The 15,475-nt window shown below is 35.0% G+C and overlaps 1 protein-coding gene across 3 annotated transcripts in view; it reads left to right on the top strand.

The window, feature by feature from the left end:
* The window catches only part of LOC142981579 (uncharacterized), a 59,119-nt gene that overhangs the window by 36,916 nt on the left and 6,728 nt on the right, over nt 1-15,475 (top strand). For 2 of the 3 annotated variants that reach the window (XM_076127587.1, XM_076127585.1), the window contains exons 2-5: nt 3,473-3,548; nt 7,626-7,823; nt 11,386-12,800; nt 13,311-14,111. In XM_076127587.1, the coding sequence (XP_075983702.1) occupies nt 7,626-7,823; nt 11,386-12,800; nt 13,311-14,111 (2,414 nt within the window). In that variant the 5' untranslated portion in view covers nt 3,473-3,548. Of the gene's footprint in view, nt 1-3,472; nt 3,549-5,666; nt 6,143-7,625; nt 7,824-11,385; nt 12,801-13,310; nt 14,112-15,475 lie in introns of those variants that run through there. The other variant, XM_076127586.1, reaches the window with a different exon arrangement.

The raw sequence follows: 15,475 nt of genomic DNA, 5'->3' as shown, positions 1-15,475 counted from the left end.
TATGATTCTTGAGTATAAAAAAATAAATAAATAAATTTAACCCATTAATGTCCCACTGCTGGGCAAGGGTCTCCTCCCGTAATGAGGTAGGGGTTAGGCCTTGAGTCCACCACGCTGGCCAAGTGCGGGTTGGGAGTATAGAAATAATTTAATAATATTATTTTATTGATTTTTGCGCTATAATGGGAACGTGGTATTTTTTTCTTATTAGTGTTAAAATTGACTTTTTGTATTCAGAAAATAGTATTTTTAGCAGTGAATCAGTTTCTGATGCGAGTAATAAGTATAAACTTAGCTTAATACAGTTTCTTATCTAGTACACAAATATAACATGAAAGTAATAAAGAAAGGTACCAATAAATACGAATAAATCAAAAGTGGCATTTTGGTCTCCTATTAAGAGGAAAAAGTGTGACTTTCTGTATGTAAACTCTTATATACACATGAACAAAGAGGTATTATATTTGTCGCAATAACTTTAAAACGTTCTACTAAATCACCACCGGATCACGGCCGGACGTCGCCGCGTCGTAGTCGTGTGAAACGGTCAATAGAGCGCTATTGTGTAGTATCCGCTTCCCTTGGCTTATCCGCCGACAAATATTAATATTCTATGAACTTATTTCTAATATAATATATTGTTATTGTATTAAAACGAGCTAGTTTTAAAAGTGCTTGTACCAGCAGTACTTGAATGAGGCAATGACTTAACCCTATTTTATCAGATAACAAGTAATATTGTTATATAAAATTTTAAAATGAAAAGTACGCGATGCAATGGTAAAACGAGAGTATCGAGTGTATGAAATTGTGTTTCTCATTAATGACTTCGGTTAAGACTCAAATCCTCCTTACGGGAGAGAGCAGTGAGGCAGCCAAGGGTTTAAAATAAATTGAGCAATATTTTGTTTTTTAAATTGTTTTGGAAAGGTGAATCTGTCAAAGTCAAACAGGGAGAATATAATTTGTTTTAAGTAAATCCTAAAATTTGTATATTTGTTCACTCAACCACAGAATTTGGATACGAAATCGTCAGCTAAGCATCATGATACAATAACAATAAATAACATCATTCTATAACAATATGTAACAGCCCTAGATCATCTTCATCTCAGTTAACACTTAGCCTTGATATTAAAATCGGATATTAAATAACAAAAATAAAATAGATTGTAACAATTAACACATTTTTGAGAACTAATACACACCCAACTAAACACTCCCAGATTGATTTCAAATTGACAAGTGGCATTTGACTCAAGGCCATCTAGATGATCTTCATTAGATTGTTACTGTGAATGCAGTTAATTTTTATTAGGTATTAATTAGGTTTTGAAATATTAAGTTGTAAATTATATTATTATTTTTTGTTTAAATGTATGTAGAGGCTGCATTATGCATTTTGGCGGGTGTTTTTATAAGATGGAATCCTATTATTTCCCATTATTTGTTTTTTTTTGGCGTTACTACCGCATGGAGTAGTACACCTGTAATAGTCGTTGTGAGCTGTGAGAAAAAAAATTTAAACATCTATTTTAGTTAGAATTTGTGCTCGATGAGACGCTTTTATAATTTTATATACTTATTGCAATACTTGTTGAGGTTAAAAGAGCATCAATTGAGATAGCGTTTTTATGTTGTTAATGGTTCTGCCGGCAGGAAGTCGCATACTGTATGCGGTAGCCGGATTCGAAGTGATTGATTGACTATATTACAATAATCATACACAGTGCCAATGATTATTATTAATCATGTTATCGGTTCAAATTAATGACTATCTTTGACGAACATGTATAAATATGATATAAATTTCAACAACTGACTGTCAGTCTTACCGAAGGGTATCGTGTTATAACTCAGGCAATAGGATTGTAGAGGTCCGATGGGTAGTCGCTCCATGTGAAATACTGTTATTCAGATGCATCCGATAAGACTGGAAGCCGACTCTAAAATAGTTGGAAGAAAGGCTAAGATGATGATGATATTACATTTTTAAAAGGGAGCATGTTTATAGTTTTTTGAACCATATTAAAAGAGAAAGACATGACGTATTATTTCATAAATGACGTATTAAAAGCATAATCAGTCGGAGAGCCTCGGTTTATCGAATCTATATGTAAATGATATTAACAATATAAGTCTGTGTGTGTCCGTTGTGTACGGCGCTTTCGCTTTCTCGTCTCATTTGCATAGTTAAGTAAATAGTCTGTTAGCCAGTTTTGTGGGTTGTTCACCCCTGATTTTATGGTGTTTTTGTACACTTCCGTCGTTTTATTAACTAACACAATAATAATAACAACTGTATGTTTTCGTATACTCTTGAAAGAGATGCAAGTTTTAAGTTCTAGCTATTTTAAAACGCAGGCCTGTATTCCGTGTAATCTTACTAAAATAGGTTCTTAATACGTGCTTCCAGGTTGATTGATATCAGTCTATTAATACTGGGCCAAAATTAGACCCTGCCTGGTTTTTAGTCAGGTAATAAGAAAATATTTTATCGTCTTACTCGTTTGGTTAGGTATTTCTTGAGTCTATTACTTTTTTAATTTAAAGCAAAGGGTTTTAAGTAATAGATAATAATCCATCCATCTATCCGTGGTTATGTTCTTGCCTGTAATAGTCTGACAAGTGAGAACCTCTATCATATTATTATGTCCTGGACAATCTGTGGTCGTTACAGGATTACGACGTCGTTTCCTGTCGGTTACTTAAATTATGTGGTTAAGCAAGCAATGTCCTTGCTTAGAAAACATGTTTTGTAAAGGACTTATTTCATAGATATAACATAGGCCATACATGTAGGTAAAATATACTACGTATAATCAATGGTTAAGCTGAAAAATAACTACAGTGCCTGCACATATATTATTTGTCTCTTCAAGAAAGTAATAAAATAGGTTCCAGTAGTGACATGTTACAAATAAATTCATTGAAGGTTCTTTAGATAATGACCGCTTGTATTACAATAAAAAGTATTTTGTGTAATTCTACATGAATAAATGATTTGATTTCGTTTCATAATAGTGCATTGATATATTTTTATTATTTACATTATTAATGATTATTATAACATTATTATCTAATAACGATTTGATAATTAACTGTTAATTTAATTATATAACGTTAAATGCATTTTTATGATAATTTTGTGAATTTTGAATTTTGTTGTTTTTGGATTTTAGAAGACGTCTGTGACGTAGAAATAATAAATTCCAATGATTTTTAATTAATTAATAATTTCTTTGGATTACCTTTAAAAAACTATATAAATGTATCAAACCTCGTACTTATCCTTAACAAAAACAATGCTATAACATTTTCATTCTTAATGCCATGCAAAGGTACCTGTAATTTGTATAATTTTTTGCGTTTATCTAAAATGTTATCATGTACACAACATCATGTAATTATGCACTTAATAAAATAAAATACATGAAAAAAAATAAAATTATTTTATGTATGTTTGTTTCAGGTGCTCCGGTCAGGTGTTGAGGGTGTGTCAAAATGCTGATATATATTGGGCCCAAGGCCCACCGACCTGAGACGATGTGAGTACACCTTAGAATTCTTTATTTACCTTAAAGTTTATCATAACTTCGATAAGAATATTGTACAATATATTTACTTAAATTACAAATAAACATATTTAAATAACATCTTAATCCATACAGATTTTTTACGATTTCCTCTCTTCAAATAATTCTTCATTAAATCTTTAATTACTATTTAACTCTCCCTATTTTTTAAAATCAAAACCCGATTTTAAACATACGCTAAGTCAAATTTCAAAAATTTCGAAAACCAACTCATATCAATTCAAAATTACAACTCATTTGGATAATAACTATTAATTATAATAATTACTATAACATCCGAAATGCCAGCTAAATACTAAAGATACTATAATATAAATGTTTAGTTTCCTATGTATGGAAAGTGTTGTAAGATATAATATGTAGATTTTTGCCAATAAAATCTGTTTAATGCTTAACTTATCTAAGAGAGGTGAAATCACTCCGTCGGAGATCTGGCTTTGAGTATGCTATACACGAGATACGGTAGCACTCATCTTAAGATACAACAAACTTGCTTTGTAATGATTCTCATATAAATTGTGGATAACGTAGTGAGTAACACACTCACACATACTATTTTGTGGCCTTTTACTGTTTTATAATTAGTGTGTTGTTATAATTAATATCTTTGAGCTTGTTTATCTAAACAAATAAGCATAGGGGTTTTCTAATTACCGTGAAACAAAGGGCAAGTTTATTGTCATGTTCTTATTTAAATATACATATATATATTTATGATGAGTATGATGCCAAAACTGACAACTAAGTTGATTTTTAGTATTTACGATTTATCTAAATTATAATTATAAATTCTTTATACATCCAAAATAAAGTAACTTTATCAGACTTTATCCGATTGATAGATTTGTCATAGAAGTTCTTAATCCTAAATTATGTTTACCCTTGCCAAATAAACAAAATTGATTATATTATTCTATTATATACTTAAGTTGATAAAATATTAAAAAACGTTACCTATTTTAAAGTCCTGCAAACTGAAAAATAATTAGTTGTCATCAACTTATATTATGATAGTCCAATGTAAACAGCGATATATAATAAATATTTAGTAATAAATATTTTTATCTTTATCTTTTTATATATCTCAAGATTAATGCTACAGTAGCTCTACCGTGTGTATCTCGCTTTAGTGGAGCTGACTAATTGGATTACGAAACATAATATATACTGGTTTTTATGCAAATTTATTGTTTGAATGCTTTTATCTATGTTGGTATTTTTCTCTTATAAAACAGTTCAGATCGGAATTAGTGTGAAATATGTGTGAATACTTTATTAAGGGCTTGTTTAGTTGTGTAATATTTACTTAGTTTTACTATTACTGTTAATCAATGTATAGCCACCACAGCCAGTTGCGCTCATCGTTCGGTATACGACCTGTGGGTTAAGCATACCTTGGCGCGGTCATTCTATAGATGGGTGACCGTATAGTGGTATTTGAACTGGGCGTCTCCGTACTTCGGAGGGCACGTAAAAAATCGGCCCCGGTTGTTGTCATTTAGGAGAACAGTCGTTAAGCCACGTCAAAGCCCTTCGGGCGGCTTGAACAACTTTGACACTAGGTTGACCACTAACCATACGATGAGAGAGAGTTCTTGAAGAATGTAAAGACCCCAACCCGCACTTAGCCAACATGGTTGAATCATGGCCTAACTCCATTCTCATGACAGGAGAGACCTTTGCCCAGCAGTGGGGTAGTAATGGGTAATAAACGATGGTAATACTTACAAGTACTCCTTTATCATACGAAACCCTTTTAATAAAGGGACACAAGCCGACTATTTTAAAGATTTCCCACAAAAAAAGCGTATCAATTGACGCCGTGAAAATGAGAAAATCACCCTATTTTCACTTTCATGTATTTATTAATATCAACAAACATGATTTTAGTCGGAATTTCTTAAAGAAAAATATAGTAAGTACACCAAATAAAGCCATTAATTTGTCTGTCAAACTCGGCGCTGGTTAAAAACGATTGCTATTAAAAATACAAGCATATAGCCTACATTACAAAACTTTGCCAACATTCAGTTGACCGGTTGCAAACCGTCAGTTTTCGTGTATAACCGAATGGCCTGGTTGTGTACTTATGTACTTTGTTAACTACTATTTGGATATAACGATAATTTTAGTTAAAAATACTATATTATAGTTATTTTTACGTACTCCCTAAAGTGCTTACCCCTATAACGGATTGAAATAGTGTCGTAGTAGTTAAGTGGAATAGTCACGGGTTGAAAAAGCAAAAAGTTGTGTTATTTAATTCTCTTAATTCATGTTTCCTATTTTTATTATTTACGTATAAAAATGAGTAGAAGAATTCGTTTCTTCAGTGTTTAATAATGTGCTAAATTATTTCAAGTTTGATCTATAGTACTAGGTTGTTATAAAAGTTTGTGGTGTCATTTAGTTGGAAGTGGCTATGAAGTGAATAGTCTAAGTTATAAATAAGTTCTTAAAAGTGATTAACTCATGATTAGTTAGCAATTAGTGTTTAAAAAGTGGAAAACTATATTTATGATCCTGCATTCTCCAAGTAATAAATTGTAAGTGATTACTTTTCTTATATTAATTGTTTCAATTGTACTTATTCTTAAGTATTGTACAAATGAAATACTTCATCAATCTTAGCTGCAGTTTTAAAATATATAGTCTGTTTACACGAGAGGGGTTCTTTCTTACTTTCATTGAAACGCATAGTCGAAACTACTGGGTGGTACTACTACTAGGTGTACGAAGACGAAATTTGTCATGTATATTTTTAGCAAGTACATGGGACCACTCCCTCATTACGGGCGGAGACCCTTTACCCTGGTGGGACACTAATGGGTTAAATTATTTATTTACCAATCAAGACTTACTGTCTTACTAATAAACGGCTTGTAAGCCCTGATTTGTTATAGAGTGTTTTGGTTGTTTCTCTTATATACGGTTTTAAAATTGATTGAACGGGACAAAAAAACATTAAAACTAATCAGAGCTTACATGACGTTTAAAACCTTTAAAACCATTGCAACCTTTAAAACAGGCATGCGCCTGAGAGTTCTTTAGAACAGTTCTTAAACTTGCATAAGTTTTCATCACAATGTTTTCCTTCACCGTTGGAACAAGTGATGATTATTTCTAATACACACATAAATTCGAAAAGTCACAGGTATGTTTCCTCGGGTGCGAACCCTCTACCACTTGCGTGGGAGGTACCAACTTATACCACTCGGCTATCATTGATTAATACATCAAAATATTGAAATTAACCGTAAAACAGCGTGTAATTATTACATGTCAGTTTAACTGTTAGATAAAGCCGGATACCGGTAGATAACGTGAGTTATGTTCGCAAAAACACATTACGAACCCATCCATCAAAGTGTATGTTATGTTGTATGAAAACGTAACTTGAGTTAATTCCTTGTATAAAAAAGGATTATCTGTTTAGCGGTGTATGGCTTCGTTGTTCCTATACGTAAAGCATTTGTATATTAATGTATGTTATTTTGTAGCTCCGAAACTGATGGGTCTATTTTGACTACGTTTTTCTAGTTTAAAGTTTATTCAAGCCATCGTACTATGCAAAAATATGTAGTAAGGCATTTTTGACTGTAATTTTGTAGTTTCGAAAGTAATGGGTCTTCTTCGACGCGGTTTTTTTGATAAAAGGATATTTTCATTATGCTATGTATTTATTTTTGTGTTCTTAACGTATCCTTTTTTAATACGAGGTGCTAAAATATATAAACCAACGTATACACGATCTACCAAAACAGCACTGCTTAATTCTTGTATATAAAATACTAGCTGACTCTCTTATGTGAGAGAATGGGTCAAAAAAATTCCCCGTTTTTGTTACATTTTTTACTGGTACGCTGCTCCTATTACTGGATTACTGTCGAGTTTTAATCAATTTAGCGCAGCCTTTTTGACCAAAACGCACTTCTTCATTGACACTTAATATTAACAGTAGGCTTAAAAATTCCTTAACATTATTCCAAGAGTAATAAAATAATTCTAATATTATCTTCATTGTTACAGATGGTGACTTGCGAGAACGGTAGCGCAAGCCTGGGCGGGTTCCGGCTAGGGCGCGAGGATGAGCCGCGGCGGGCGCGCGCCCCCTCCGTCTCCTCTCTGTCGTACAAGCAGAAGATCGACGCGCTGTTCGACGACACGCGGTCTGTCACCAGCCAGTACGCGCCCAGCTTCAACCACGACCTTGATAGGAGAGATAAGGTCATTATTTACTAATATTCAAAACCAAAATCAAATCATTTATTCATTTAGGTGAAATATTGACACTTATGATAGTCGTTACAATTACTGAATCTACCACTACATCGGAAAGGGGGTAAAGCCTTATGAGAAGAGCTAGCAACAAAATCACGACCACTATTTTCAATCGCCAAAAGTTTTACAATGTGGTTGATACAATAATTAATCATGCGAGGAGCTGCCAACAATCAGCGATATAGACTAAACGTCAATTAAGGAAAATGAATATAGCTAGGTTATTTATTAGTCTCTGATCATACCGTATGTTGGGAGCACCTACTAGCATGTGATATGATGAATATGGAATATGGGCAGCAAGTGACAGTTCTATGATTAACATCAAGTTTACAATATTTAGCCCTACTGCTACTGCTATTAAGTTTTACTATAAATATGGAAGGTCGGGGGTGCAACGAGGCTAATAATTCATAGTTCTGCATGCTTATTGTGGTCTCAGTTGACAACTAGTGATCGTAAAATTGATGATAGTGATCATCAATTTTACGTACACTAGTACATTGCTGCTTTGACGTAACGTGTTAATCAATATAATTTAAGGGACAAACAATGTACAGCGTAGTGGCTTTTGAATAGTTGTCTACTGAGACACGTAATAGTGCTCCCTGTGTGATTATTAGAAAATTACTTTCAGTAGCCTTTGATACGTCTATGATTAGGTATTATTAATTCCCCTAACGATCTTCTTGATTGATCATAAAAATACATTATTTAATTTCTAAACAATTCAGTATAATCAATGCGGTAATATAAATATAATTTAAGGAAAAAAAGTCTTATTTTTACGTAAGTTTGTGCTGCAAAATAAACTAGTATATTTTACAATACCATTGACCCTTTATTTACCAACTTAAAGCATAAATAATATCATAATAACCAGTGGAGTTGTTGTGTAAAATTGCAAGGTACAACGGATATTGCTCTTACTTGAAGGTTTTACATAAATCTGTTGCCAATTCCTACCTAAAGTAGTTTACGTAGACTTTCGGATCATTTTATTCCCTTTTCAGTTATTTGGTAAATGACGAACGTTAACGGATTATTTGAATTAAGTGATTATTTATCATATCCACATTTCAGCATTTCTTTATGGGTATGGGTATGTATTGTATGGGTATGTATTTATTATAATTTCCATTGTTGCTAAGACATATAATACTAATATTAGTATTTAGCAATAAGCAGTCTTAAGGGGCGATTCGTTACTCTATCGAGTGTAAACAACCGGCTAGCTATCGATAAATTATGTATGAATATCTGATCAGCGCCCAGATCAGATCCCGATTTAAATTGTAATCACTCGATACTCAATAGTACCGACTGTAAAGAACTACTAATATTAGAAATTCATGACATACCTTTAAGCATTTGCTACACTTATTGTAAACACCAAACATACAACAACACATTCCCAGCATGTACCTACACAATTAAACAACTTAAAGCGTAATAACAATTAAAGCATTTCATCAGCGCAGGCCTCATTTTGTAACGATTTGTAACAATTACAATTGGTTACAACTACTTTATGTTTAAGGTTTTGAACTAATAACTTGTGTAATGTATGTTGTAGGTACTTAGATTACTTAATACTTACACTAGCTTCTGATGCGACTTCGTCTGCTTAAAAATATTTACTGTCTTATTAATAAACGTGAAATCTCTGATCTATACTAATATTATAAAGCTGAAGAGTTTGTTTGTTTGTTTGAACGCGCTAATCTCAGGAACTACTGATCCGATTTGAAAAATTCTTTCAGTGTTAGATAGTCCATTTATCGAGGAAGGCTATAGGCTATATATCATCACGCTAAGACCAATAGGAGCAGAGTAGCAATAAGAAATGTTACAAAAACGGGCAAAATTTTGACCCATTCTCTCTTATGTGACGCAAGCGAAGTTGCGCGGGTCAGCTAGTTGGTTATACAGTTATAAGTCTTTTTCACTCAAAAGCAAGTTTCAAAATTGATTGAAAAGTGTCAAAAACTGAGTTACTAGTCAGAGCTTACGCGACTTTTATTTGTGAGTCATTTTTCTTAGCCAATGCAAATGATTAAAAACCAGCCTAAACGTAAAGCAAAACTTGCATATTTATTATTCCAAATAAGTTATTATTGATAAGCAAAAGAAAGCATTACTAAAGTTTTATTTTTAAGCATCAAAAGGAAGGTTTTTTATATATGTACACCAATTGCGCCGAGATTTCTCATCCCATTTACGGGACGCTTATCTTGTTCGATGGAGAATAGGAGCCATCTGTACCTCGATTCTCTACCACTATCGACTACCGACCACCGACCTGTCATCGAGAAATTTTGTATGAAAATCTAATCAGCGCCTCTGACGGCCGTCGTAGGAAACATCTTGGCAGTACATTCTAAATGTCAAAATTCGATAGCTAGCCGGTTGTCGGTAGTCGATAGTAGTAGAGAATCGGGGTACTGGTCCCATATAAATATAATTCAGTTTGGCTAAGTACTTTTTATTAATGGAGCATCTTTCTTAACCGCAGTTAGAAATTTGCGTAGTAAACAAATAATTTACTGCATGCCTACCTACTTCAGTACCCCGATTCTCTACTACTATCGACTACCGACAACCGACTAGCTATCGAAATTTTGACATTCAGAATGTACTGCTAAAATATTTCCTACGACACCCGTCAGAGGCACTGATCAGATTTTCATACAAAATTTCTCGATGACAGGTCGGTTGTCGGGAGTCGATAATAGTAGAGAATCGAGCTACTGGTCCCATATAAATATAATCAGTTTGGCTAAGTACTTTTTATTAATTGAGCCTCTGGAGTTACACATTTGCGTTATAGACAAATAATTTATTGCATGCCTACCTACTTCAGATTTAGGTTACTTGTGCAGCCTTATAATCGAGTAGTAAATAAAGGGGCGTCAATTAACGATAAATATCGGATGTGATAGTTCTCATAACGTTCCGGTCGTTAAGTATTGCGGCTCAACTGACAAACACATCGGTGCACACGTCGGAACCATGCTTATTTCTTCATCAATTAATAGGTAATACTGTAGGAAAACAGGCTATTTACCAAGAACAGAATAACTAGTTATTTGGCTTTTATATTTGTATACGAAGGTAAGTTTAGCCATTCGGTTAGAGGAATTATTTTTGGAGTAAGTTATGCAAATAACTTGAATATTTTTTCGAAGAATCTTGTTCCTTAGATATTGATTTAGATATATTGGCCTAGTGATTTGCAGTAAAAGCTTGATATACTGAAAATATAAATAGAAGAAAGATTAGTACTAGTATGGTTCAGGTGTACAAAATCGGTAATGGTGGTGAACATAATGATACGTGTAAATAACAAGCGAAAATTAAAGTAGTTTATAATGGAATAGATTATGATAATAACTCACTTTGTACGTGATACACGCGATCTTTTCATCATATCATATTAACGCGTAGCAAAGTACAATCATAATGCATTCATATATTCATTAACTTACCGAAGTGCTCTTGTTCACAGATTGATTCGACGCACGAAGGCAAAGTAACGATATACGAAGATGACGACGGCTACTGTCAGAGTAAGATCAACACGATTAACAACACAGTGCAGGACAGGATAGAGCGCATGTTTGCAGACATGGCCGGCGAGTCCAAGCAGAACGTCGAGAGCATAGGGGTCCACATATTCAACGTACACTACCTTGGATCCACCCCCCTACAAAGCAAAGTCACAAGCCTCTCAGGACTCCAAACCCCCCTCAAAGACCTGTACTTCACGTACAGAAGAAATTACCGCCATAAAAATGCCCTCAACGGCAGATTAGAAATCTCAAAAAGCGGCCTCAAAGTCCGATATAAAGGGGACAAAGGCGACCTAGAACAACTCAACCCCTTCCCCACGATAGCAGTATGGTCAGCTGTAAAATTCGTCGTTCAACCCTCAGAGATGAACGACCACGAAATTTGCTACGCCTTCCTGCCTCTTATCACAGATCCCGATAACATTGATCGACAAGCCCTATTTAAAACTTTAGAGTCAGCAGACAAAAAGTACATCCTCTCCCACAACGAAAACTCGCATTCACCCCTTTTCGCTGTTGTGATGAGGAAGATCGGCGTCGCGAAGCAGTTGGAGTGTCATGGGTTTGTATGTCAGACGACAGAGGACGCTATCGTGATAGCGGCCACGTTATACAAATCGCTGATGGCGCACATGAGCCGGCAGGGTCACAATGATCAGAAGAAGCTGAAGAATCGAAACGGTGTGAGCTGCATGAGCGTCGGCAGCAGCATGTCCCCGCACGAGATCCCTATTAGGCCGCCACGCAAGAAGAGAAGCACGTCTTCTCTGAGCGGCGACAGTGATAGAGCAGACGGTTTCTCCGCCTGTGAATCGTTTTGCGAAAAACCTAAGCTAGAAAGATCAAAAAGACTTTCTTCTGAGAGCCTGCCGCTCCCGCCCCCACCTCCGTCGATCCCTCCCGCCGATGTAAAGAGAATCACGGTTGAAGAAGTTAAAGCTAAACTAGATTCTATTAAGCATAACGACACTAGTGGCAGCGACACTCATGACTCCAAGAAGTCCTCGAAGAAATCACAAGGTCCGAGCGTTCGTCAGATAGCTAATCTTAAGAAGGTCCAAAGCAGCAGCGAATCTTCCGTACGAAGTAAAGTTTCGGAGAAAATCGAACTGTTTAGAGAATTAGAGAGACGGAAAAGCATACAGAGACCACCGACCTTGCCACCTCCCATACCTATGAAGCCGCCGTCGGAAGCGCCCCCGGACCCGCCGAAAGAGCCTTTGAGAAGAAGTCAAAGCGGCCGCAAGTCGATAACGGAGTCCGGTGACATATTAACGAAAGTGGCCATTCCTCGCTCTGGCAGCTTCTTAAATGCCGGTGGACTAACTAGGTACAAGTCGATTGGACACAGGTATGTAATGTTTCTAAAGTTTTCTAACGTAATAAATCATCTGTTAAGATTTCGTTTGAAGCAATTTCATAGTCACGCGTGAGCGGTGTTATTTCCTTTTACCCAATACGTGCGCTGACATCTCATTCCCGTGTAGTTTTTCACATGATCAATATGATCGTTTGAAATAGCTGTGTAACGAGACTGGAATGGAGCGTGCTTAGTGGAGTGTTTCGACAACTCGCATGCGAGTAATTGTGGCAACGCAACCGCGTCCGCTGCATTCCTCTGCTCCAATACACGGCGAGCTATTTTTAACAATCATTATACTTACAACATCCTTACTGAGAAAGCCAACGCACTACTTGCTTTAACATATAAGAAATTAATTAATCTCTCTGTTCTAATGATAATTACTCCGTGGTATTTCCACACTTGAATTTTTACGAAGTAATTAAGAGTTTGGTTTTAAAATCAATTAAGATGTAACTTTATGGACGCAATATTAAGATATCGTTTACTTTATTTCAGAAACAACGGTAAAAAGGGAGGCGGCTCACCGTTAGGGTTCAATGAACTTTTTAATGAATTCAAAGTTCAGGAGAACTTGCATTCGATGGACGAGATCCTAAACGCCATAATAGATGCTGAAGGGATGTCCTTCAATGATTTGAAGCCGATATACAAAGAGTTTCTACTGAAACTAGCTGTGACGTTGACAAAAGATGAAATATTTCAGCACAGCAAAGCGATAATGAAGAAGCAGAAGAAGAAGATATTAAGAAGAAACAGTATGTTTCAGAACAAGAGAAGAAAAATCTTAAAAGGAGCGAATGGTCTGCGCATGGTCTTTCGAATGCCATTCGGAAAAGACCTGCAGAATAAAGAGAGCAAAGGCAATTCGGATTTGCCGAAAGACCCTGTATCAGAGAGTTCTGTATCAACATCTAGTTACGACATGAGACAATTCCGTCCTAAGGAGCCAATGTTACCACCACCGAAGCGTCAAGCGACTCGTCCAAGGCATTCGAAACGGTCCGACAAGATTGTTCACGTATCGAAACGAACAGGGAAGCCGAGACAAGGAGAAAGAACATCAACATCGGAAGACTCGGACTTTTTGACGCTAAGCAATCGCCTTGGTTGTCAGAACAGAAACAGTTCTAGTGGCTATGTGTCGTGTTCTGAATGCGAGTCTGAAAGCTGCATGGATAGATGTTACTGCTCTCTCAAAGGCGATTGTAAGAACAAGTGCTATTGTTCTGCGGTTGAAAAAGATTCGGCCAAGTCCAAGCTCATTACTAAAAGCAAAAGCTGTAAGGATTGTTCTAAGTAAGTACCTTTTAATTACTTAAATGTTATACACTAAAAATGAAAAAATCTTGTGATAGTGCGCGCGAAAGTCGGTGAAATTACAATAACGATTTTAATTGTAGGGCTGGTTAATTACTATGACGGCAGTAACTTCACAAAATTGTTTATATTGTCGACATGATGCATGAAATTTGTTCGATGGTAATACATACATAATATCACACCTTTTTCTATAGGAGTAGGAAGAGAAAAAAGAACGCCACTTGGTATGATCCAAAAAAACTTCCCTTGCCTCATTTACATCCATACATCTTGTATTACATAGTCGATATTTACTTCACAAAAATGCTTAGTAGCAGTTCAGACTTTGATTATAGTCCTGAAAATGCACACATAACATTGTACTAAAATAAATCTTTACCAAAATTTGGTAAGTTTTGATGCATCTAAGGAAACTCGATATAATGGAATACAAAAATCTCTTGCACTGAAAAACAGTAGCTTGCAGTAAAAATAAGCATAATTCAATATGACGTAATTACTTGCATTATGTCAATACTACTCAAGTCTAGTTATACGTAGTTAGCAAGTAAACATATGTTATTGCTGAGATTATAGGCTGTTATGTACCGACTGATTATATGTGCTTATCAATTAGTTTGTCGTGTAGTTCCATAAGTGTAGTCATTTTAGTATTCTAGTGTACAATTTGAACTCAAGTTTTACTTAAGTCGCGGTGGTATTATGAAGCTTTATTCCTATATCCAAACAGGATTACGGATCTTTTTCGACTTGCATATAATAATATGCGATGTCGAATATCGGTAGATGAATTCAATGATATCGAAATAGTTTTTCAGTCTTTTATTTTTTTATTGTTACTATTTTGTTTATGCAATGGTGATGGTTGGCTATGATACATATACAAAATCCTAAATTGTAGATTCAGAAACTGCGAAACAGGTCAGTTTCCCAAAATCATTTTCTTTCATACATGACTTGGATGAGGCCTCTTGTATTTAAAATTACGCACCTCATTTTGTCATTCCAAGCCAAGATAAACCAAAGATCACCCCTCAAAATTTCCTACTTAATATTTAGCGTCATTATATTTGCGTAGTCTCTTGTACTTTAACATAGACTGTCTCAACTTCAACACAACTTCGAAACGTGAAAGTCTTAAACACCTATTTGTAATAATATCTTATCTGATTCACCGTCGACCGGAGATTGCACATCAAAGAATTAACCAATAAGAGGAAATCGTATACAAAATTGATAATATCTTGCAAATCCGTGATATTTCACAAATACATATCAAATACTATTATTATTGCAGTTAGAAGCACTTTGTCGGCAATATTGTCAGACATATAACCATA

This window comes from Anticarsia gemmatalis, chromosome 20 (genome assembly GCF_050436995.1).
Source record: "Anticarsia gemmatalis isolate Benzon Research Colony breed Stoneville strain chromosome 20, ilAntGemm2 primary, whole genome shotgun sequence".
NCBI lineage: Eukaryota > Metazoa > Arthropoda > Insecta > Lepidoptera > Erebidae > Anticarsia > Anticarsia gemmatalis.
The sequence above is the reverse complement of the archived record's forward strand: the minus strand, read 5'-3'. Positions and strand labels throughout refer to the sequence as shown.